This window comes from Haliotis rubra, unplaced genomic scaffold, assembly GCF_003918875.1.
Source record: "Haliotis rubra isolate DU_JTF1 unplaced genomic scaffold, ASM391887v1 Scf187, whole genome shotgun sequence".
Classification (NCBI taxonomy): domain Eukaryota; kingdom Metazoa; phylum Mollusca; class Gastropoda; order Lepetellida; family Haliotidae; genus Haliotis; species Haliotis rubra.
Window position 1 is genome coordinate 399,958 of NW_025765858.1, and position 22,773 is coordinate 422,730.

General features: G+C 43.0%; 1 protein-coding gene across 1 annotated transcript in view; it reads left to right on the plus strand.

Annotated features, from left to right (window-relative positions):
* Positions 1–21,620, plus strand: part of LOC124274031 (multidrug resistance-associated protein 1-like) — a 97,288-nt gene extending 75,668 nt beyond the window's left edge. Inside the window, exons 16-31 of the mRNA XM_046709361.1 lie at positions 1,184–1,310; positions 1,558–1,734; positions 2,436–2,603; positions 4,042–4,228; positions 7,289–7,382; positions 7,825–7,948; positions 9,593–9,824; positions 11,299–11,609; positions 12,917–13,116; positions 14,107–14,230; positions 14,611–14,712; positions 15,329–15,475; positions 16,501–16,659; positions 17,199–17,365; positions 18,998–19,192; positions 19,967–21,620. Of these exons, the coding sequence (XP_046565317.1) occupies positions 1,184–1,310; positions 1,558–1,734; positions 2,436–2,603; positions 4,042–4,228; positions 7,289–7,382; positions 7,825–7,948; positions 9,593–9,824; positions 11,299–11,609; positions 12,917–13,116; positions 14,107–14,230; positions 14,611–14,712; positions 15,329–15,475; positions 16,501–16,659; positions 17,199–17,365; positions 18,998–19,192; positions 19,967–20,078 (2,626 nt within the window). The 3' untranslated portion in view covers positions 20,079–21,620. The remainder of the gene's footprint in view (positions 1–1,183; positions 1,311–1,557; positions 1,735–2,435; positions 2,604–4,041; positions 4,229–7,288; positions 7,383–7,824; positions 7,949–9,592; positions 9,825–11,298; positions 11,610–12,916; positions 13,117–14,106; positions 14,231–14,610; positions 14,713–15,328; positions 15,476–16,500; positions 16,660–17,198; positions 17,366–18,997; positions 19,193–19,966) is intronic.
* Positions 21,621–22,773: the final 1,153 nt, after the last annotated feature.

The following is a 22,773-nucleotide window of genomic DNA, read 5'->3' on the forward strand; positions in this document are numbered from 1 at the left end:
CATTTGAGATGCATACTGAGTATTCCTACAGCATTCTAACCGCATTCTAAGTATTCTTACTGAATTCTAACTGCATTCTAAGTATTCCTACTGCATTCTAAGTATTCTTACTGCATTTTAACTGCATTCTAAGTATTCTTACTGCATTTTAACTGCATTCTAAGTATTCCTACTGCATTCTAAGTATTCTTACTGCATTTTAACTGCATTCTAAGTATTCTTACTGCATTTTAACTGCATTCTAAGTATTCCTACTACATTCTAAGTATTCTTACTGCATTTTAACTGCATTCTAAGTATTCTTACTGCATTTTAACTGCATTCTAAGTATTCTTACTGCATTCTAACTGCATTCTAAGTATCTTCAACATATTCGAGGGCGAACAGAAAAGACAAGCCACTTCAAATCCCGTCAGACTGTCTCTAATGCTCCTGGAATGAGTCGGAATGTATTTCTAGTGCTGCTTGACCTCAGGTGGAATGTTCTTCAACTGTATCGGAATATTTCGATTGAAGTTGGAATACAGCTCGAATGTACCTCGAATACAACTGGAATACAGTCAGAACGTCCCGAATGCTCTTCAAATGAGCCCTGACGTCATCAGAACACCGCCGAATCGCATAAAAACGTGGCCACCTGTCACTGAAACGTCAGGTAGCATTTGCGAGTCGCATGCTTACAAGCTTGAAAAAATTGTTTATTTTGACATTCTCTCCCGAATGCGGTTCTAATTTTGGAAATATTCTTTTCTGGCTGATTCTCCTTGATTCCTATCAATCTGAAATAAGTGTCAAGGAGCCTTTAAACACAGACATCGTACTAGACTATATCCACGTACTCGAAATTGCTTTTACCCCATAGCAACCATAGCAACCATGGCATCCGGTAAGAAATGGTCTTCAGGAACCCATGTATTTGTGAAAGGTCACTAACAGGATAGGTTGGAGAGGTTCGTGGTCATCGTATCCCATAATGTCAGTCACTGGATTGTCTGGTCCAGATTCGTCTTGCAGACCGGGGAAATACAGCTGGAATATTGTCGTTAGCCAAAACAAACAAACAACAAAAAATCTGATCGAAACTTCAACCTATGCTCTGGCAACAGCTGATTACTATAAACAATCTCTGAAGTCATGCGTTTTATGTGTGTATGATTTTCTGGGTTTTTGTCTCTTTGACAAGCATCAATCTGAGGGTGCCGGAAGGAAAACTTGTCGCCATTGTTGGTCACGTGGGTAGCGGGAAGTCATCGTTTTTATCCGCCATCTTGGGTGAGATGGAGAAACTGTCAGGCACTGTAACGGTCAAGGTAAGATAACTAAACACTGTCGGTCGTCACTTAATTCCTACCTGTTAACAACAGCAATGAACCATTCATTTATTATTTACCTAATGCATGATCTGTAACGTTTCATTTCACCAAGACTCACCCGCCAACCAGGGACAATCTACAAAACGTCTTGTTTACGTCTTCTATTCTCACTGATCCAACCAACGATCAGAACAACCACTTGGAAATAATCAGTTTATCACTCTCTCTTTTACTTTCTTTTCAGTCATCAACGGCCTACGTGCCACAGCAAGCCTGGATCCAAAACGCCTCACTCAAAGACAACATACTCTTTGGCAAAAAATTCCGGGAAACTAAGTATCAAACAGTGATCGACGCATGCGCACTGAAGCCGGATCTTTCTATCTTAGCTGCCGGGGATGAGACTGAAATAGGAGAAAAGGTATGATGCGTAAGGCTAGTTAGACCGGCAACAGTCTATTCTAAAGAAGACTATTAATATTCCATCCCGTAATTGGTGTAAGATATAATCATGATACGACGATATAACCTCAAGATATGTTATTGTTTCATAATGACATAGTTTGAGTTGAATCATGAACAGTATTGTTTGTGAAACAAATTCATTGAACATTCTAAAAACCCGTTATTTTGCGACACAGAAAACATAAATTCCATGAAAATTAGGATCGGGGCCATCATAGGAGCATCATTCTAAGGCTCTGAAACCGACAGAGACACGATTGGTCAAGCCGTACAACGCGTCGCAATTAGCTGTAAGGAGTTGCGTCCCTTGCGCCCGCCTATGTGGGTTCGAATCCTGGCTCGAACATTTTAGCTTTATCAACACCAAACAGTGCTCCTGAGATTCACCAAAAATGTAAACGTGTGACACGCCCTATTAAAGATGGAATTCTACCCTTGAAGATCCGGGTTAGAATTGGTCTTCAGCAACCCATGCATGGCGTAAAAGGCGACTGTCAGGTGTTCAGATGTCATCATATCCCAACTGCGTAGATCGATGCTCATGATGTTTATCACTGTATTGTATGGTGCAGACTCGATTATTTACTTACGGATTTATTTTGAAACAACTCAAAGCATTTATATATGGGTATTAGTGACCTTAACCTTGACCTTCAGGGTATCAACTTGAGCGGAGGTCAGAAGCAGCGCGTGAGTGTTGCACGTGCGGTTTACAACAACGCGGATATCTATCTGTTTGATGACCCTCTGAGTGCCGTGGACAGCCACGTGGGAAAACACATCTTCAAGAAAGTCATCGGCCCCAATGGCTTACTCCATGGAAAGGTATGAATGTGTCTTCTGAAGATAATAACTTCAAGTATGTACGGGGCGGTGGAGTAGTTTAGTGGTTAAAGCGTTGGCTCGTCACGCCGAAGACCCGGGTTCGAATCCCCACATGGGTACAATGAGTGAAGCCCATTTCTGGTGTCCCCCGCCGTGATATTGCTTGAATATTGCTAAAAGCGGCGTAAAACCAAACTCAGTCAGTCAAGTATGTTTCCAGTGTTCTTTGCTAGTCCTACATGCAAGCACCGGCTCGGCTGGTCACGTGAGTTTCCGATTCAGCCACAGTACCCCGATGGTGGTGTGTAATTGTTTTAGATGGGTCAATGTTGTTAAAGACCCTGAAAATCAGGTTTAGAATTGCTCTTCAACAACCCATGCATGTCGTAAGAGGCGACTAACGGGATCGCGTGTTCAGGCTTCCAAAATAGGCCCAAAGAGGATGTATCCAGGGTGAGATATGACGAACTTCCCATGCTGCTGGTCTTGTATTGATGTGATATGAGAAGACATAAATGTAACCGCCTCCGTGGTGTAGTGGTTAGAGCGTCTGCTCGGAGAGCGGAAGGTCGCGGGTTCAATCCCCGACCGCGTCATACAAAAAGACGTTAAAATATGGTACTTGTTGGTCCCTGCCTGGCGCTCGGCATTAATGGGTACAACAAGGACTGGTCGGCACGGAGTCAGTCTAATGTGTCTGAGAGGGGTATTCATGCTTCACTGTGGCATGGTATCTCAGTGGGCTAGCACCATAAAACCAGCTTCAGCCTGGGCTAGTACAAGCAGCCGCACATACACATACACACGCATGCACGTCGTCATATGAGCGCAATATTCTCAAGCACGTCGTTAAACCCAATTTCACCTTACCTCACCTCACATAAAAGTATGCCGTGTAAATCTCTCAAAGAGCATTCTGCAATATGCTGGATTTGCCCAGCTCTCCCAGAGGCTTATAGATTGGTATTAACCCACTGTCTAAATATGGTAACTTATTCACCAGTGCCCTTTGCTGTATCTGAACAGAACCAAACATCGTTCAATTGCAATTGCAACACTTCATCACAAAGAAGTCAGTGCCACATATGCCGCGAAGAGCAGGGTTAGAATTGATCTTCAGTTACCCATGCTTGTCGTAAGAGGCGACTAACGGGATCGGGTGATCAGGCTCGCTGGCTTGGTTGACACATGCCATCGTATCCGAATTCCGTAGATCGATGTTCATGCTGTTGATCCCTGGATTGTCTGGTCCAGATCCCTTTAATTTACAGACCGCCGCCATACAGATGGAATATATTGCTGAGTGTGGCGTAAACCTCAACTCACTCACTCACTGTTTAGTTTCTTATAATATTATTGAACCTATTCCTCGAGTACAATTAGTGGTAATGTCAGAGATCTGAGATGGGAAAGCGTAAATCCAAGCTCTTTTGAACAGACCCGGATCCTGGTGACACACGGCGTCCACTGGCTCCCCATGGTGGACCACATAATTGTCATGAATGACGGCTGCATCACTGAGACCGGAAGTTACGACGAGCTTATGTCCCACGACGGCCATTTTGCCCAGTTCCTGAAGACCTACCTCATAGAACAGGAAGATGATGAGAGTGAGGATCCAGAAAGTGAGTGCAAAAAATCAGTTTCTCCATTAATTCTTTATTTCCCGCCAGGAACTTCAAGTGCCCACTGAAGTAGCACAGCTCAGCACAGCGTGTATTTTGCCAGCCTAACATTTCAGCAGCGTGTCACAGAAAACAAGTCTTTGACAGAAATGGAGTGTATGTTTGTTTTATGCTGGTTGTACAGCGTTTGCACACGTTACCCAGTCTTGTCAGGCGCCGCTATTCTCCTTGCAGAGCTGTTTCCCTTTGGACACTCAAACAACCTACGATTTGACACTTCCGGTTCGCCTCGACTGTTTCGTGGTTTGGCAACACCATACCAAGTCGCACGTGGGTTTCATTAAAGTTGAGGAGCGGTGTGGTAGCCCAGTGGTTAATGCGTTCGCTCGTCACGCCGAAGACCCGGGTTCGATTCCCCACATGGGTGAAGCCCATCTCTGGTGTACACCGCTGTGATATTGCTGGAATATTGTTAAAAGCGGAGTAAAACCAGACTCTCTCACTTCAGTGCAGGACGGCTTGAAGCGTCGTCATTATACCTTCAACTGCATTTTCCATCTCCATTAGGGGCGGTGGGGTAGCCTAGTGGTTAAAGCGTTGGCTCGTCACGCCGAAGACCCGGGTTCGAATCCCCACATGGGTACAATGTGTGAAGCCCATTTCTGGTGTACCCCGCCGTGATGTTGCTGGAATATTGCTAAAAGCGGCGTAAAACCAAACTCAGTCAGTCAGTCCATCTCCATTAGCCTGTAATATCCATCTCTGTATCGTACTTGATGATCCATTTCAAGACTGTCATTACCCTTAATCCTATATTTGTATAACATGAACTGAAATTATTTGGTGGTGAAATCTGACAGCGGTCATGGTGTCGCCTTTTGTATATCTGCAATTCTGATTATTATGTGTACCATACTTTTTCACTATGCCTCGTTTGCATGGTACCCTTGAATATCCGAGTTATAATTGATCTTCAGTAAGCCATGCTTGTCGTAAGAGGCGACTAACGGGATCGGGTGGTCGGGTTCGCTGACTTGGTTGACACATGTCATCGCAAAACGTTTGCGTAGCTGATCCCCATTATGTCAATCACTGGATTGTCTGGTCCAGACTGAATCGTGTTAACAGACCGCCGTCATACAGCTGGCATGTTGTAAAGTGCGGCATAAAACAACATAAAAAGGTTATATCAATATTCATGTGTGGGTGTGTGTTTGCCGCTGCACAAAAGGACAACGACATTACCACGACATCAGCTACTACAGCGACGATTGCTCTGCTGTTGAGGAGGATTACTATATTCAAAACATGGCCGAATCCTACGAACTCCGCACACTGCCGATGGAGGATGACGAAAAGCTCTGTACATACATGCTGGTGCCGATGTTATTGATGTTGTGTACTATATGTATAGTCCGTTTGGCTCAAAAGCGGACCGATGAATTGCAATCTAACTCGAAAACTAATAAACATATAATACTCAATGAAACGCTGATCATAATCAAAACATCAGACCAACTCTGTGATTTGTTTGCAGAATTTATGTCCTAAAATTAAAAAAGTTGTTTCACAAACTATCATTAAAATATTGACACAGTTCACTATTTGTTACGAGGGAGGAGTGCAGAGAAAGGGACAGCCAGGTGTTCGAGAAGCACGTGCACAAGTGCCAACCAAGTTATTGATTCATTAACCCGTGCTGTGCCGTCTCCATCCTTTCTCGCACACCTGGCTGTCCCTTTCTCTGCACTCCTCCCTCGTAACAAATAGTGAACTGTGTCAATGTTTTAATGATAGTTTGTTAAACAACTTTTTTATTTTTAGGACATAAATTCTGCAAAAACCTCACAGAGTAGGTCTGACGTTTTTATTGTGATCAGCGTTTCATTGAGTATTTTATGGTTATTAGTTTTCGAGTTACATTGCAATTCATCGGTCCGCTTTTGAGCCAAACGGACTATAGTTGATTTATGCATGCGTATGTTTATTCATTTAAATATTTCTACAAGGACACGTGTGTACTTAACGAATATTATAATTTGCTATACGAGGACACGTGTACTTGTCGAAGGTGTATGATAAGCTGAAGGTGTATGATCGTATTATTTTTTTTGTTTTTTGGTTCAATTTTTTGTGTTTTCAAACGTGATTATATCAAAAGTAAATACATTGGGGTCATATAGCTCGTGGTTTCTTTCGGGTAAATATCGAATTTGAAGCAAATACATTTAGGCCAAGAACTGATCACAGCTCCCTGTTGTTTCCCAAAGAAGTTAAGGGACAGTCGCATTCACTGGCTGTTGTACTTGACGCCAGCGAGCTCCACACACTGCCACATGAGGAAGAGGTGTATGCATTTTGTTGTTGTCAATATTATCAATGGTGTGGTGTATTATCCATCATAATATATGCATGATGTCGTTGATGGGTATGTTTTGTCATATCTATTCAATACTTATATCGATGAAATGTCAATTTAAGATTCCACATTTCAGGTAAATGGTGTAATGTTAAATGTTCAAAGTCACTGGATAATAGTGATAATAGATTGGAAAACAATCAAATTACGAGTTGGGTGAAAATGCATCAGTTCAGCTTTCACACTTTTTCTTTGGCATAAAAAGTATAAACTTCGGCATGGGAAATAGTCATTAACGTAGATTTCTTTTTTACTTTGGAGAGAAGGTCCTCACACAAAGTCTTCGTCCTATGTAGATACTGATTGGCTACTGAGAAATAGATAAAGCATAAATGTTGCTGAAGCCGGCGTAAAACTATACTCAATCGATCGTGGGTTCGATTCCGATATTATTTCGTTATCGTTGTCGTTATCGTTGTCGTTCTCACTTGCTTGACAATGACATTAGAATCTATGTCGAAACGTCGCCTATACAGAATAAAGAAGTTGTATATCCATAAAAATAGTCCTCATCCTTCATCTACCCAACTTTTGGAATGCCAGTCAAAGGAGTCACAACAAATGTTATTTTATATTTTTTGTTTATATGTCACAAGATCGATACATTTAAACCATTGTTTATTTTTGTTTTAACTTCACAGTCCAGATGATCAAGGAGAAAATGCTGGAAAGGGTAGAATCTGTGACGTCAGATGGTACGTCGGCCGACGAGGGCTCATCAAGGCTCAGAAAGAGGTATCTTACACTTTGATAATATAACGGTAAATGATAACAATTCGGCTGGGCTCGGCTCGGCTCGGGTCAGCTCGGCGTTATTTTCTGGAAAGTAGTTGAGCCTGCTTATGAAGACGCTGGGAGTGGACAATAATTGCTCAACTACGCCTACCTGGTACCCATCTATTGCCACTATACTTCAGCGGGAAATTTCCCTTTTCGTTGATAGTATTCCGCAACGAATCCTATTTATTCAAGCCAGCAAGTTAACATACATTATATATTAAGGTGTACCCCAAGGGTGTAAAAGCCCAGGGATTGAGTGGGTCTATATGTCTGCAAGATTCTATACGGTAGGGTACATCGCTGGCTATTCTTATCTCTGTGTGACGAACCTTGGATTAAGTGAGTGTATGTACTACATGTGTTGGGTAAATCCTAGCTATTCATTTGTTTGTAACAGGCGAACAAGCCAGGGACTGAGTGGGTCAGGGAGGAGAAGATCGACCATTGAGAAGAAAGAGACCGACACCATGAAGGCATTACAAGGACGACTGACACAGACGGAAACCATGGAGACAGGAAAGGTGAGGGGACAACTGAAACGTTTCATGACGAATCGTAATACCTTAAGTTTAGGAACATTATGAGTGTGATATATGTCGTGTAACGACCCAAAGAAGATAGAATACGGAACTACGGTATACGACGGTAAAGTACGGTTATAACAAACTCATATGAACCACTAATTATACTTCGTTATAACCGGGCGGTGGGGCAGCCTAGTGGTTAAAGCATTCGCTCGTCACGCTGAAAACCCGGGTTCGATTCCCCACATGGGTACAATGTGTAAAGCCAGTATCTGGTGTCCCCCGCCGCTATATTGCTGGAATATTGCGAGAATATTGCTAAAAGCGGCGTAAAACTAAACTCACGCACTTGTTATAACTGTAGTTCGTTATAACCGCAGTTCGTTATACGCATTTCGACTAAAATAGACTAGTAGCCGGGACAGAAACAATTCGTCATATCAATTCGTTATAAACGTGGTCACCAGTGAAGATAAATAATTTTGAGCTATAATAATTTCGTTATATGCCTCTGATTTTCCAACACAGTACGTTTATCTCCATTCTACCATAACCGCGTTATTAAGATTTAAAAGAAATATATACTGTGTTGGAAAATCAGGGGTATATAACGTGAATATACACCTCTGAATGACTTTGATTAACCAATCACTATCCAGTATTTACTAAAGTTATGGTAGAATTGGTCTTCAGCAACCCATGCTTTTCGGAAGAGGTGACTAACGGGATCCACGGTTGTCAGCTTCGCTGACATGGTTGGCACGTGTCATCGTAGATCGATGCTCATGCTGTTGATCACTGGATTGTCTGGTCCAGACCCGATTATTTACAGACCGCCGCCATATAGCTGGAATATTGCTGAGTGCGGCGAAAAACAACAATCGAATGTACGTCACAAACGGAGATTACTGTCTTTGTTGCCATGTCTGTTGCTTGGATGGTGTGGTACCCGTGAAAATCCGGGTTAGAATTGATCTTTAGTAACCCATGCTTGTCGTAAGATGCGACTAACGGGATCGGGTGGTCAGGCTCGCTGGCTTGGTTGACACATGTCATCGGTTCCCAATTGCGTAGATCGATAGTCATGCTGTTGATCACGGGATTGTCTGGTCCAGTCTCAATTATTTACACACCGCCGCCATAAAGCTGGACTATTGCTGAAAACTAAACTGACTCACTCACTCACTAGGATGGTCGTGTACATGTATTTTCAATGTTCTTCCCAGGCTGTCCCGACTACCTCTTAAGCAAGCTTACAGTTTATAATGGGTTAGTCCGATGCTTCAAGATAAGGAATCATAAATATGATCATCTTGAGTGGCCATGTCGGTATAAAATCGTTTTTTAATTTTTTTTTAATTAAAACATGGTGTTTGTTGTTTGGCTGTTAACATCAGCATGCGCGCATTGTCTCCTTTTAAACCGTAATCACTCACTTCAGGTCCGGTGGGGTAGCCCAGTGGTTAAAGCGTTCGTTCCATCCCGGTTCGATTCCCCACATGTGTACAATGCGTGAAGACCATTTTTGGTGACCCCCGACGTGATTTTGCTGGAATATTGCGAAAAGCGACGTACAACCCGACTCACTCACTTACTCAATAACAATTTGTCCCCCTTTATAACCGTAATCACTCACTTCAGGTCCGGTGGAATGTGTTTCTGATGTACGGAAAAGCTGCAGGGCTACCGACCATCACGCTTTCACTTATCCTCTTCTTCGCCTTCCAAGCCGTAAACACGGGGGCGGGATTCTACCTCACCAACTGGACGGAAGATCCACAGCTCGGCAATTCCTCGTCCCTCCCACCGGAAGAGTATGCGGCATTGAATAAGAAGTATCTTGGAACATACTGGTCCTTCGCCTTAGCTATAGGTGTGTAATGCTATCAAAGTGTGTGTTAGCGAGGTGTCCGCTTTCATCAATGTGTGTGTTATCAAAACGTGTCTGTTAACAAAGTGTGTGTTGTCGAACTTGTGTATTGTTAGCAGTGTTTGTGTTAACGATATATGTGTTGTTGTCAAGGTGATGCTGTTGTTAGCAAGATTTGTGTGACGTAAGAACGATATGCATGTTGTTAGCATGATGTGTTTACAGTTAGCATGATTGGTGTGTTGGTAACAGTATTTGTGAAACGTTAGCACGATATGCATGTTGTTAGCATGATGTGTTTACAGTTAGCATGATTGGTGTGTTGGTAACAGTATTTGTGTGACGTTAGCACGATATGCATGTTGTTAGCATGATGTGTTTACAGTTAGCATGATTGGTGTGTTGGTAACAGTATTTGTGTGACGTTAGCACGATATGCATGTTGTTAGCATGATGTGTTTACAGTTAGCATGATTGGTGTGTTGGTAACAGTATTTGTGTGACGTTAGCACGATATGCATGTTGTAAGCATGATGTGTTTACAGTTAGCATGGTTCGTGTGTTAGTAACAGTGTTTGTCTGACGTTATCACGATGTACATGTTGTTAGCATGATGTGTTTACAGTTAGCATGGTTCGTGTGTTAGTAACAGTGTTTGTCTGACGTTATCACGATATGCATGTTGTTAGCATGATGTGTTTACAGTTAGCATGATTGGTGTGTTGGTAACAGTATTTGTGTGACGTTAGCACGATATGCATGTTGTTAGCATGATGTGTTTGCAGTTAGCATGATTGGTGTGTTGGTAACAGTATTTGTGTGACGTTATCTCGATGTACATGTTGTTAGCATGCTGTGTGTTATTAGCAGAGTATGCATTGTAGCATGTTAAGGCACGTGTTTCTACTAAGGTTAGTGTATGGTTATCAATGCCAGGTGTATAGCAAAGCATATTGCTTCGCTTTGATCATATGGACAATGCGTCCGATCCAAGATCAAAGTTCCCTGGTTCGAGTCAAAACATCCACTGGGCTCGGAATTGTATAGCCCCGACATTGCCACTCGACTTGAAGCTGCCACGTACACTTTAAATCAGATCATGTGTTTTTTCTCTATTCCGTTAGATGCGGAAATCACGTGAATCCTTTAACGGGAAAATGTTGATCAGGGTCTGGGTCATCTAAAAAATCTTTCCTTCTCAGTTTGGCCTGGACTCTATTGTTTCTAGTCCCTCATACTGATTCTGGACGATGTACAGTCCATGCAAGTCTTGAATGAGAAGAGTAATTAGTCTAGATTACCACAGTTTCTGGAACTGAAGATTCTCTGGGCTCCTTTTTATTGTATTTAATAACATAATTTAGAAACCGTATGTTTCTGGCAAATGTGTTCATTTCAGAAATAAGATTAAGTGGTTACACAAATATAACATCAAAGTGTCCGTTAAATTAAATCAGGTCATTTATTTTCTGTTCAGTCGCCATCATGGCAGTCTGTGGCTATCTGTTCTGGACGAGATTAGTCAGAGCCGCCGCACGTCTCCACGAAGCAATCCTTAGCCGCGTCTTCCGATCACCCATGGCGTTCTTCGACACCACGCCCCTCGGACGAATCATCAACCGGATGTCACGTGACGTTGAGACAATCGACAACACGCTGCCAATTATCGTGAGGATGTTCATGTCGACAGTGACGAACGTGTTGGGAACCATTGTCATCATTAGTATAAATACACCTCTCTTCATAGCCGTGATGATTCCACTGCTAATCCTCTACTACTTCATACAGGTGAGGCGAGGTCACACATTCATTTGAAGGGTTTCAGTTATTCTGATGGAAATTGGTTAAAACATCATTTTGCGCCAATAATCAACACACAATTGCAATTTCAATATTCATCGAACATATTAAACGCTATTCTATGTCCTAAAATGTTTCTCACGATTCAGTAAATTCTTACAGGGAAAACAAGTAAAACATCTCACTGAACTTCATCTAAGGGGAATAACTGGACGTATTTAATGGTGTACGGACCACTAGAAGTCATGTTGGAAAACATGCCAGTTGGAATGTGGTTTTGCTGTGTAGAGTATCAGACGCTATGATATCAATTAAGAGGCCTTAGGAAGAGCAGTGGGGTAGCCTGGTGGTTAAATCGATCTCTTGTCACACCGATGACCCGGGTTTGATTCCAACATGGGTGCAATGTGTGAAGCCCATTTATGGTGTCCCTCCGCCTTGATATTGCTGGAATATTGCTAAAAAACGGCGTCAAACAGATAATGATATATAATCTGTGGGTGTGGCATATTGTTGTTAAACTGACCGTTGAAGATCCGGGTTAGAATTGATCTTCAGTAACCCATGCTTGTCGTAAAAGGCGACTAACGGGATCGGTAGGTCGCTGACGTGGTTGATACATGTCATCGTATCCCAATTTCCTAGATCGATCCTCATGCTCTTGATCACTTGATTGTCTGTTCCAGACTCGATATATTACAGACCGCCACCATATAGAGCAACAAACAAACAAATATAAACCTTGTACAAGGCTCAGAGAGCGAGCAAGCTATAAATCTTGTACAAGCTGAACATGTACAAGCACACACACGCACACGCACGCACACACGCCTGCAAGTACGTTGATTGGAATGATATACCTGAAATATTGCTCAAAGTGCTCAACCCAGCAGCGAAAGACTATTCCGATCCCATCCCAAGTAGATTTCCAAATGAAAGATGGGGTAGCCTAATACGTTGGCTCGTCAAAATCTATTCCCCATCCCATTTCTGGTGTCCCCGCAAAGTGGAATATTGAAAAGCGGCCAACTAAATCAGTCAGTAATCCATAATGTAACATAGCGACAGTGGAATACTAGGCACCATTAAAACTGAAAATATTTGTTAAATAAAAGTATTTTTAAATCAGGGTATGAATTAAATCAGCATATAAATGTAAGCCCAAGCAAGTCTAGAACATTTGTCGGGAAAATCAAGACAGCGTTATAAACAAAATGTTTAAATATGTTCATTTCTGTATTAAACATTTAGAACGCAAATGTTTACATATTTTCTGATGACATCAAATTTTACAGAATTTCTACATTCCGACTTCCTGCCAACTGAAACGTATCGAGTCCGTGACACGCTCCCCCGTCTACGTCCACTTCAGCGAGACCATCACTGGATCCAGCAGTATTCGGGCATACGGTGCCGTGGACAGATTCATAGACGAGTCCAAGAAGAGAGTGGACAAAAATCAGGTTTTCTATTTCGGAGGCATCGTCTCGAACAGGTAAAGATTCGTCATAGCAACACCGTGTGCATGATGCTCAAATGATGCTCAGATGATGCACAAATGAATTGCTGTTTAGTTTGGCCCCAACTTATGCGGGTGTTATGCCACCGGCATTTTGAAGATTGCTTAATGCGTTGTCTTGCAACAAACGAACTGCAACACTAAAGACCCATCATGTCGAAAAGCACACGTAAAATTTCCGTATCATCAACTTAAACTTGACGTTTTTCTTTTCGACGACCTCTGTCAATGGCGGGAAGGTGAAGGCATTTCGTACCTATTGTTTGTCAATACGAAAAGTTGAATATGGTATTAGTCATCTTGTTTCGTTAGATGATTGAAGGGGTAGTCTAGTGGTTAAAGCGTTGGCTCGTCACGCCGAAGACCCGGGTTCGAATCCCCACATGGGTACAATGAGTGAAGCCCATTTCTGGTGTCCCCGCCGTGATATTGCTGGAATATTGCTAAAAGCGGCGTAAAACCAAACTCAGTCAGTCAGTAGATGATTGAAATATGCTTGTGATAATTTCTCAGAAAATACGAGATTATCGCAAAAGGAAAATAGTTGTGTTGAGGTTTATATTTAAGTTATGTCTTTCATGAAAGATAGTACACTAGACCAAATAATTCAGGATTGTGAGAGTTTTAATGAATGTTTCTGTACAGTTTTCACGAACGTCGCAAATTTCAGAGTTTTCTCCCATACTGAGCTAGCACGACAGAAACCTATGTTCGTGAGTTCGAATCTCGTTCGCCCGTTTGTGTTGCTGGCTTGCTGCCCGTTGAACCAAACTGCAACAACCCTTTAATGATGCATCGGAGGTGTGGTAGCCCAGTGGTTACTGCTTTCGTTCGTCACGCTGCAGACCCGGGTTCGATTCTCGGCAAGGGTACAATATTGAAATCAATTTCTGATGTCCCGCTGTGATACTGCTGAATATTGCTAAAAGCGGCGTTAAACTAAACTAATTCACTCTAATGATGCAGATGGCTCTCATATTACCTGGACATGATCGGAACTATCATCATCTTTGCCTCCGCCATCTTTGCTGTGTTGTCTCCAGACGCCAGTGGGGGTCAGCTAGGACTATCGGTGTCATACGCACTACAGGTTTGTATATGTGTCGGCAAAGTTTCCCGTGGGGTAGCCTAGTGGTTAAGGCAATCGCACGTCAGGTAGAAGACCTGGGTACAATGTTTGAAGCCCATTTGTAGTGTCCTGGGCCGTATTATTGCTGGAATAGTTCTGAAAAGGGGCATAAAACTAAACTCACTCACTCACTGCAATGTTTTTCGGGACAGGCTGTTGCCACACCGCTTCCCCTTCCTTGACAGTTGCGACCCTTGGGCAGGTTGTCGCAGTTAACTCTCACCACAAGCGACATTAGCCGTTCTAGGACATACAACATTACACATGCACGCATATCGCTATAGAATTGCAATAATCCTGAACGCAAGGTCAAATCATAATCGTTGACCCTTTATCTGCAGGTGTCCGGCGCTATGGGCTGGATGGTGAAGCAGATCAGTGACCTCCAAACCAATATTGTCTCTGTAGAGAGGGTGAAGGAGTATTCCGAGCTGCAAACAGAGGTAGGTGTTACCGGAAGGAAAAATGTAAATTGTGAATCAAGGCTGTCTTTGGATGGTCGGTATCAGCGCATAAATAATTATGTTATGTAGTTTCCGCTCTACCTGGATGTGGGGGCGGTGACGTAGCCTAGTGGTTAAAGTGTTCGCTCGTCACGCCGAAGTCCCGGGTTCGATTGCCCGCATGGGTACAATGTTTGAAGCCCATTTCTTGTGTCCTCCTTTGTGATATTACTGAAATATTGAAAAAAAGGGGCGTAAAACCCAACTGTCTCTACCGGGATGTTCGCCGTATCCCGTTAGAGAGACAAGAATGTGTGCCTTGGAAAGATGAGTCACATCTTCAGCCTCTTTAAACCCTCCCGGGGCCCATCCACGAGCTGGGAAAATGACCTTTTAAATTGTGCAAGAATAGAATAGGCCCGTCTCATAATATCTGGACGACACTATTCTCCCTTCAGCCTAGCCATTACTGTCATGCCATAAGCCCAAAACGACGTCAAGATTGTCCATCACGATAGGGCTCCTATTCATCTTAAATGTAGTTTCTAACAAAATATGTCTCTTCAACGACTGAACGTTGGTCTACTAACGCATGCGTGATGGTGGATGTTGGCAGGCGGACGCGGTCCTCCCAGACTCTCGACCCCCCACAGACTGGCCCCAGAATGGTACCGTGCACCTGAACAACTACAGGACACGATACAGGGACGGCCTTGACCTTGTCCTCAAGGGGATCACGTGTACTATCAACGGAGGGCAGAAGGTGAGAACGAGATATTATTTTTTTCCAACCAGTTGTGTTTGTGAATATTGATGCACGTGTCATTGGTCATTATGAGTGATTAAAGAATGATTGAAGACCAAACCGATCAATTGTATGGTATTCTGTATATCCAAATCAATGAACTCATACCGTGGCTAAAATGTGTATGTGTGGCTATTCTCCGACGATCCGATTTACAAGCCTGTTCTGCATATTCAGCCCTTTCATGAACATTCTCCATTTTCTGCATATTCCGCCTGTGCATGCTTGCATATTCCGCCTCAGCGTTTCCTTCACTATCCAAGGGCGGTGGGGTAGCCTAGTGGTTAAAGCGTTCGCTCGTCACGCCGAAGACCCGGGTTCGAATCCCCACATGGGTATAATGTATGAAGCTCATTTCTGGTGTCCCCCGCCGTGATATTGCTGGAATATTGCTAAAAGCGGCGTAAAACCAAACTCACTCACACTCCTTCACTATCCCTCTCTTTCTGGCTATTTCCGCTCACACCACCCTATCTAGACTAACATCTCGTCTCTGAAGTGAACGTAAAAAAGGTCCCCAAATTATAATCATAAAAAATAATCAAAAGGAGCCCAGAGACTTTCTTCATTTCTTAAAACTGTCGTAATCAAGATTTGCCACATATTCTAAACATGCATGGTTTTTCTTGGATATATTTGTTTAAGGGTCCGTATGACAGACTATACCATTTCCTGCACATTCCGGGGGCGGTGGGGTAGCCTAGTGGTTAAAGCGTTCGCTCGTCACGCCGATGACCCGGGTTCGATTCCCCACATGGGTACAATGTGTGAAGCCCATTTCCGGTGTCCCCCGCCGTGATATTGCTGGAATATTGCTAAAAGCAGCGTAAAACCATACTCACTCACTCACTCCTGCACATTCCGCCTTCCATGACTGTTCTGCACATTCTGCACATTACGCTATTAATGCTTGACCATCCAATTCTGCTCACTATTCCAAGTAGTCACAGTGTATGACATTCAAAGTCTGTATGTATTTTCAGGTGGGAATTGTGGGTAGAACTGGCGCCGGCAAGTCGTCCTTCACCTTGGCTCTGTTTAGGATCCTTGAAGCCGCTGGAGGCTCCATTGTGATAGACGGGATCAACATTGCTGAGATCGGGTTGTATGACGTCAGATCCAGACTGACGATTCTTCCCCAGGTAGGAGGGTAGACTGGAGCATGGTTCCCGGGGTCTGCTGCGCCTGCGCTAACGCTGTCAGAGCGTTGGCGCAGGCGCAACAGACCCCGGGAACCAGGCTGGGTAGGCTGTTGTTGTGATATTATGGTGGATCACGCTAACCCGTGAAGACCCGACAATGAGATCAGGTCGTGACTGACAATTCAGCTACAGATGATGAGATCCGGGTTAGAATTGGTCTTCACCAACCCATGCTTGTAGTAAGAGGCGACTAACGGGATCGGGTGGTTAGGCCTGCTGACTTGGTTGACACATGTCATCGTATCTCAATTGCGTAGATCGATGCTCATGCTGTTGATCACTGGATCGTGTGGTCCATACTCGATTATTTTCAGACCGCCGCCATAACTGGCATATTGCCGAGTTAAACAACAATCAAAAACTACAGAAGATGACAATTAGGTCAGGTTATGACTGGCACTTTTCAAATATGTGACAGGATATCTGTCCTAGTAAACGTTTAATTGGTCATAAGTCTCTTTCCCTTCTCTCCTTCTCAGGACCCTGTTCTGTTTTCCGGCACCATGAGGATGAACCTGGACCCCTTCAACGAGTTCAGTGACGCCGACATATGGCGGGCACTGGACAGGGCGCATCTCAAGAGGTTCGTGGTGGACGTGCCCGGCCAGCTGATGTACGAGTGTGGAGAAGGAGGGGAGAATCTCAGGTGTGTAGACAGTCACTTTAATAGTAACACAATACGTTATGTACGAGTGTGGAGAAGGAGGGGAGAATCTCAGGTGTGTAGACAGTCCCTTTAATAGTAACACAATACGTGATGTACGAGTGTGGAGAAGGAGGGGAGAATCTCAGGTGTGTAGACAGCCCCTTTAATAGTAACACAGTACGTAATGTACGAGTGTGGAGAAGGAGGGGAGAATCTCAGGTGTGTAGACAGTCCCTTTAATAGTAACACAATACGTGATGTACGAGTGTGGAGAAGGAGGAGGGAGAATCTCAGGTGTGTAGACAGCCCCTTTAATTGTAACACAGTACGTGATGTACGAGTGTGGAGAAGGAGGGAGAATCTCAGGTGTGTAGACAGTCCCTTTAATAGTAACACAATACGTGATATATGAGTGTGGAGAAGGAGGGGAGAATCTCAGGTGTGTAGACAGCCCCTTTAATAGTAACACAATACGTGATATACGAGTGTGGAGAAGGAGGGGAGAATCTCAGGTGTGTAGACAGCCCTTTAATAGTAACACAGTACGTGATGTACGAGTGTGGAGAAGGAGGGGAGAATCTCAGGTGTGTAGACAGTCCCTTTAATAGTAACACAATACGTGATGTACGAGTGTGGAGAAGGAGGGGAGAATCTCAGGTGTGTAGACAGCCCCTTTAATAGTAACACAGTACGTAATGTACGAGTGTGGAGAAGGAGGGGAGAATCTCAGGTGTGTAGACAGTCCCTTTAATAGTAACACAATACGTGATGTACGAGTGTGGAGAAGGAGGGGAGAATCTCAGGTGTGTAGACAGCCCCTTTAATAGTAACACAGTACGTGATGTACGAGTGTGGAGAAGGAGGGGAGAATCTCAGGTGTGTAGACAGTCCCTTTAATAGTAACACAATACGTGATATACGAGTGTGGAGAAGGAGGGGAGAATCTCAGGTGTGTAGACAGCCCCTTTAATAGTAACACAATACGTGATGTACGAGTGTGGAGAAGGAGGTGAGAATCTCAGGTGTGTAGACAGTCCCTTTAATAGTAACACAATACGTGATATACGAGTGTGGAGAAGGAGGGGAGAATCTCAGGTGTGTAGACAGTCCCTTTAATAGTAACACAATACGTGATGTACGAGTGTGGAGAAGGAGGGGAGAATCTCAGGTGTGTAGACAGTCCCTTTAATAGTAACTCAATACACGATATTTAGTTTTAGTCCGCTTGATAGTAACACAATACGTGATGTACGAGTGTGTAAATTCCATTTAATAGTAACACAATACGTGATATAAGAGTTTGGAAATCGATTTGATGGCTTGGTAGATGCATGTCATCGTAGATAATGTCAATCACTCGATTGTCTTCTTACATACCGTCGTCATATGGCTGAAATATTGCCATTTAAGATGGCGCTCACTCACTCACTCACTCACTCTCCATCAGCTTCCCAAACCATCATACTTTAGCATGTTCATATAATCTATCGATAACTGCCTGTACAGGATATATGATTTACAACTAATTCTGATGTGATTATCTGTGTGCACGAATTTATCAGCTGACCAATTAAAATTTGGTGCTGCACTCATGAATTATTGCTGCCATTTAAAACCATTTTGTGTTGGCAGCGTTGGACAAAGACAGCTGGTGTGTCTTGCTCGTGCTCTATTGCGCCACACAAAAGTCCTGGTACTTGATGAAGCCACGGCAGCTGTTGACATGGAAACGGATTCCTTGATTCAGAAGACAATTAGGGAAGCCTTTAACGATTGCACCATCATCACTATAGCTCACAGGTTGAACACGGTCATGGATTATGACAGGTGGGTACGGAAGATGTTTGTCTTCCCAAATATTACACAAACACATTAGTTATCTCTCACCATGTTAAAGTGTTTGCCTGGAGACCGAAAGACCGGTTTCAAACCCCGACCATGTACTCCATTAAGGCATAAAACGTTGGTACTTGTTACAGTGGGTGATGGAACAACTGCTAGACTAGGAGCCTGATTTGCGTGTCCGTTTTCATCTGTAGCGTTGGGGGCGGTGGGTTAGCCATAAAGCGTTCGCTCGTCACGCCGAAGACCCGGGTTCGATTCCGGCATGGGTACAATGTTTGAAGTCCACTTGTTGGTGTCCCCCGCCGTGATTATTTCTGGAATATTGCTGAAAGCGGCGTAAAACTCATTCAAACTCATTCAATTAGCCTGCTGAAGTGGTGGGTGGCTTCGTAATGAAAAAACATTAGCTTGCCGAAGACCCGATTTAGATTTCCCTAAGTGTCAATTTACGAAGCTTATTTCTGGGGAGCTCTGTCGTGATATTGCTGGTGTTTCGCTTAAAAACGTTTCACTTTCTGATTCTGGTGTTGACGTTTTAAAAATTTTTAATTTTTTTTTTTTTTTATTTATTATTTTTGGGGCTAAAAGCGGTGAAGCGTATGGTGAAAAAACATTAGCTTGCCGATTCCCCTAAGGTTCAATTTGTGAAGCATATTTCTGGTGAACTCTGTCGTGATGGTTCTGGTATTTCGCGTAAAACCGATTCACTTTCTGATTCTGGTGTTGAAGTTTTAAATTCAGTTTTTGTTTTCACAGAATCATCGTAATGGACGCAGGGATGATAAAGGAGTACGACACACCCGAAAAGCTTCTCAGCAACTCAAACAGTATATTTTACGGACTGGCCAAAAATGCTGGCCTAATATGAATATGACCTCTATTTCGACGAAGGTCAAGTTTTCAAACCACATATCAAGGTCGCGTATAACTCCCCTTGAATCCGCTTCATTAACTCGCTGGAGCTTGAGGTTCTGTGAAAAACGACATTGTAAGAGGTGACGTGACCTTGAAAGTACTTGAGGAAGTGTACAGTTTACTGTACGTGATTGGTTCCACGAACGAAAAGATGGATGGATGGTGGATGACGATATAACTGTGATACTCCAATACAATCAGTATATTGTATATATACGCCTTGATAAACAGCTGAGCATCATCTCTTCTGTGTACTGCCAACTTCCGATGGATCTCATTTTCCTTGCTGTTCAATGTCGCGCCGATGCTTGTTATAGCGAATACTGTTCCCTCGATGGTTGGTAGGACCAGGTCATGTGACTCAAAGAAGCAAACGATTGAAAAGCTTATCATTGCAATGGACCAGTTATACATTAAAAAGAAATATTAGGCTATAGATTTCGGGTTCCGTTCAAGTATGAGTCAGTCACATGAGAATAGAAGCAAGTGCTTGTACGAAGATTAGAGAAAGGGTTATTCTATACTGCAATATATTGTAAACGGTGCTCGTTTATGTCATATATATCCTGCCACTTGACTGCAGAATTCATACTTTTCTTTGTACACGTGTCCTTATTGTTTACTGTTATTGTTAATACAACAGTTAGATCACTTAGTCTAACTGAGTTTAGTATAGTATTATATGGAGTATTATAGCTCGTTCACAAAGCTTTTTTAGCTGAGTGAACCGTTACGGTGTACCCAGAATATGTCCGCAGTTTTGTTGGGTTTTTTTATGGTAAAATACAATAGTACAACAGTACAGCTAAGCTAAAGGCGTGTAACATTGTTAAATGCTATGCTATTAAATAGAAAAAACAAGATGTGGTTCATAGTCGCTGTGGGGTTATTTCCTCTGTAGGTCAGACGTGTTCTGGTATACTAGGGCGGAAGGAACGCCTCGTTGGTGTAGTGGGAACAGCGTTGTCCTGGGTGCGGAGGGTCCTGGTTCGAATCCAGGCCCTTTGTATCAGTAGACATTAAAGGTGGTGTTTGTTGTTTCCCTGCACTCGGAGAAATAGGTGATAAAAATGACTGTCTGGCTTACCGGTTTCATGCACAGGGGCTTGTAACGCTAAAAAACTGCCATCAAGGCATGTACTATCACTGATATAGTGCTAAGACCCCGTCAGTGATAGTACATGGCTGTATCCATATCGCCGGAGGTATTTCATTCGGCTTGTGAGTGCAATGTGTGAAGCCCATTTCCGGTGTCGCCCGCCGGGATATTGCTGGAATATTGCTGGAATATTGCTAAAAGCGGTGTAAAACCATACGCACTCGGTTTGCCTATCATTACGTCTCCATATTAATTGCTTATGACAATGGATCTTATGTCACCATCATGTTTTTATACTTAATGCAAAAGTTAAGAAGCTATTACTGAATATATACTGATTTGTGCAAGTCTGTAATTTTGCCACTCTGAAACCAAAATAAATGCGACGCTGTTCAACTTGTCTTTATTGTGTCATATTGATATTGCTGGAATATTGCTAGAAGCGGCGTAAAACTAAACAGTGAGTGAGCGAGTTTAGTTTTACGCCGCACTCAGCAATATTCCAGCTATATGGCGGCGGTCTGTAAATAATCGAGTCTGGACCAGACAATCCAGTGATCAACAGCATGAGCATCGATCAGCGCAATTGGGAACCGATGACATATGTCAACCAAGCCAGCGAGCCTGACCACCCGATCCCGTTAGTCGCCTCTTACGACAAGCATGGGTTGCTGAAGGTACATTCTAACCCGGACAGAAAAGTCTTAAGACTATTCCCTACAAATCTGTAACATACTCATTGTACCCTAAACGGGTAGAGCTTCCGTTCGGGGGAATATCAGGACAACTATACAAGTATCTCCAATTTTATATAAAGCACTCCACAAACTTAGGAAAACAATAACAATCTGAGATATTGCATTCATGACGAAATCAATATTTTCGGCACCTGTCAGATCTGAACTTAAACTGATCTGCGTCTGTGCCAGGCTAAAGGTCTACAAGATGTCGAGCAACACTGGGGTGTAATAGTCATAGGCCTGCTTCAAACAACAGAATATATATCTTGTGAGAAGGACTTCTCCGACGGGGAAAATTACAGCAATGCAACATTACATTTACTTGTGTTACATTTGCTTTCGCAATCTGAGTTTATTGACAGGACAATCAGGACGAATTTCACAAAAGGCACGGAGGACAAACATGCCATTGGTATACTCAGAGAACGCACCCGCCTGTGCTATCCGGTCATAATCGCTACATGATAAAAACTATTTTTCATTTCATGTCTCACAGAATATATAATTTGATATGTAATGGCATTGTTTGTTATCGCATACTTTTGCGTTAGTGAAGAAAACGTGGACAACTTTAAAGTTCAAGTATGGCATTATTACAGCAAAGGCTGAGCGAAAGGAGAAATAACATGGGTCAGTCAGGTCACATGCAGTGCAACAGTATTCAACTTATGTACTGCCAAAAAATATTTGACAGTAGTGATCACGCGAGCTGAACAGACTTAATAATTTCGAATTGGTTCGTGTAGCGTATTTGGCTGTCCTCCAAGAGAGATAAGGTGCTATTCTATTGGTACAGCAAGGGACACGTG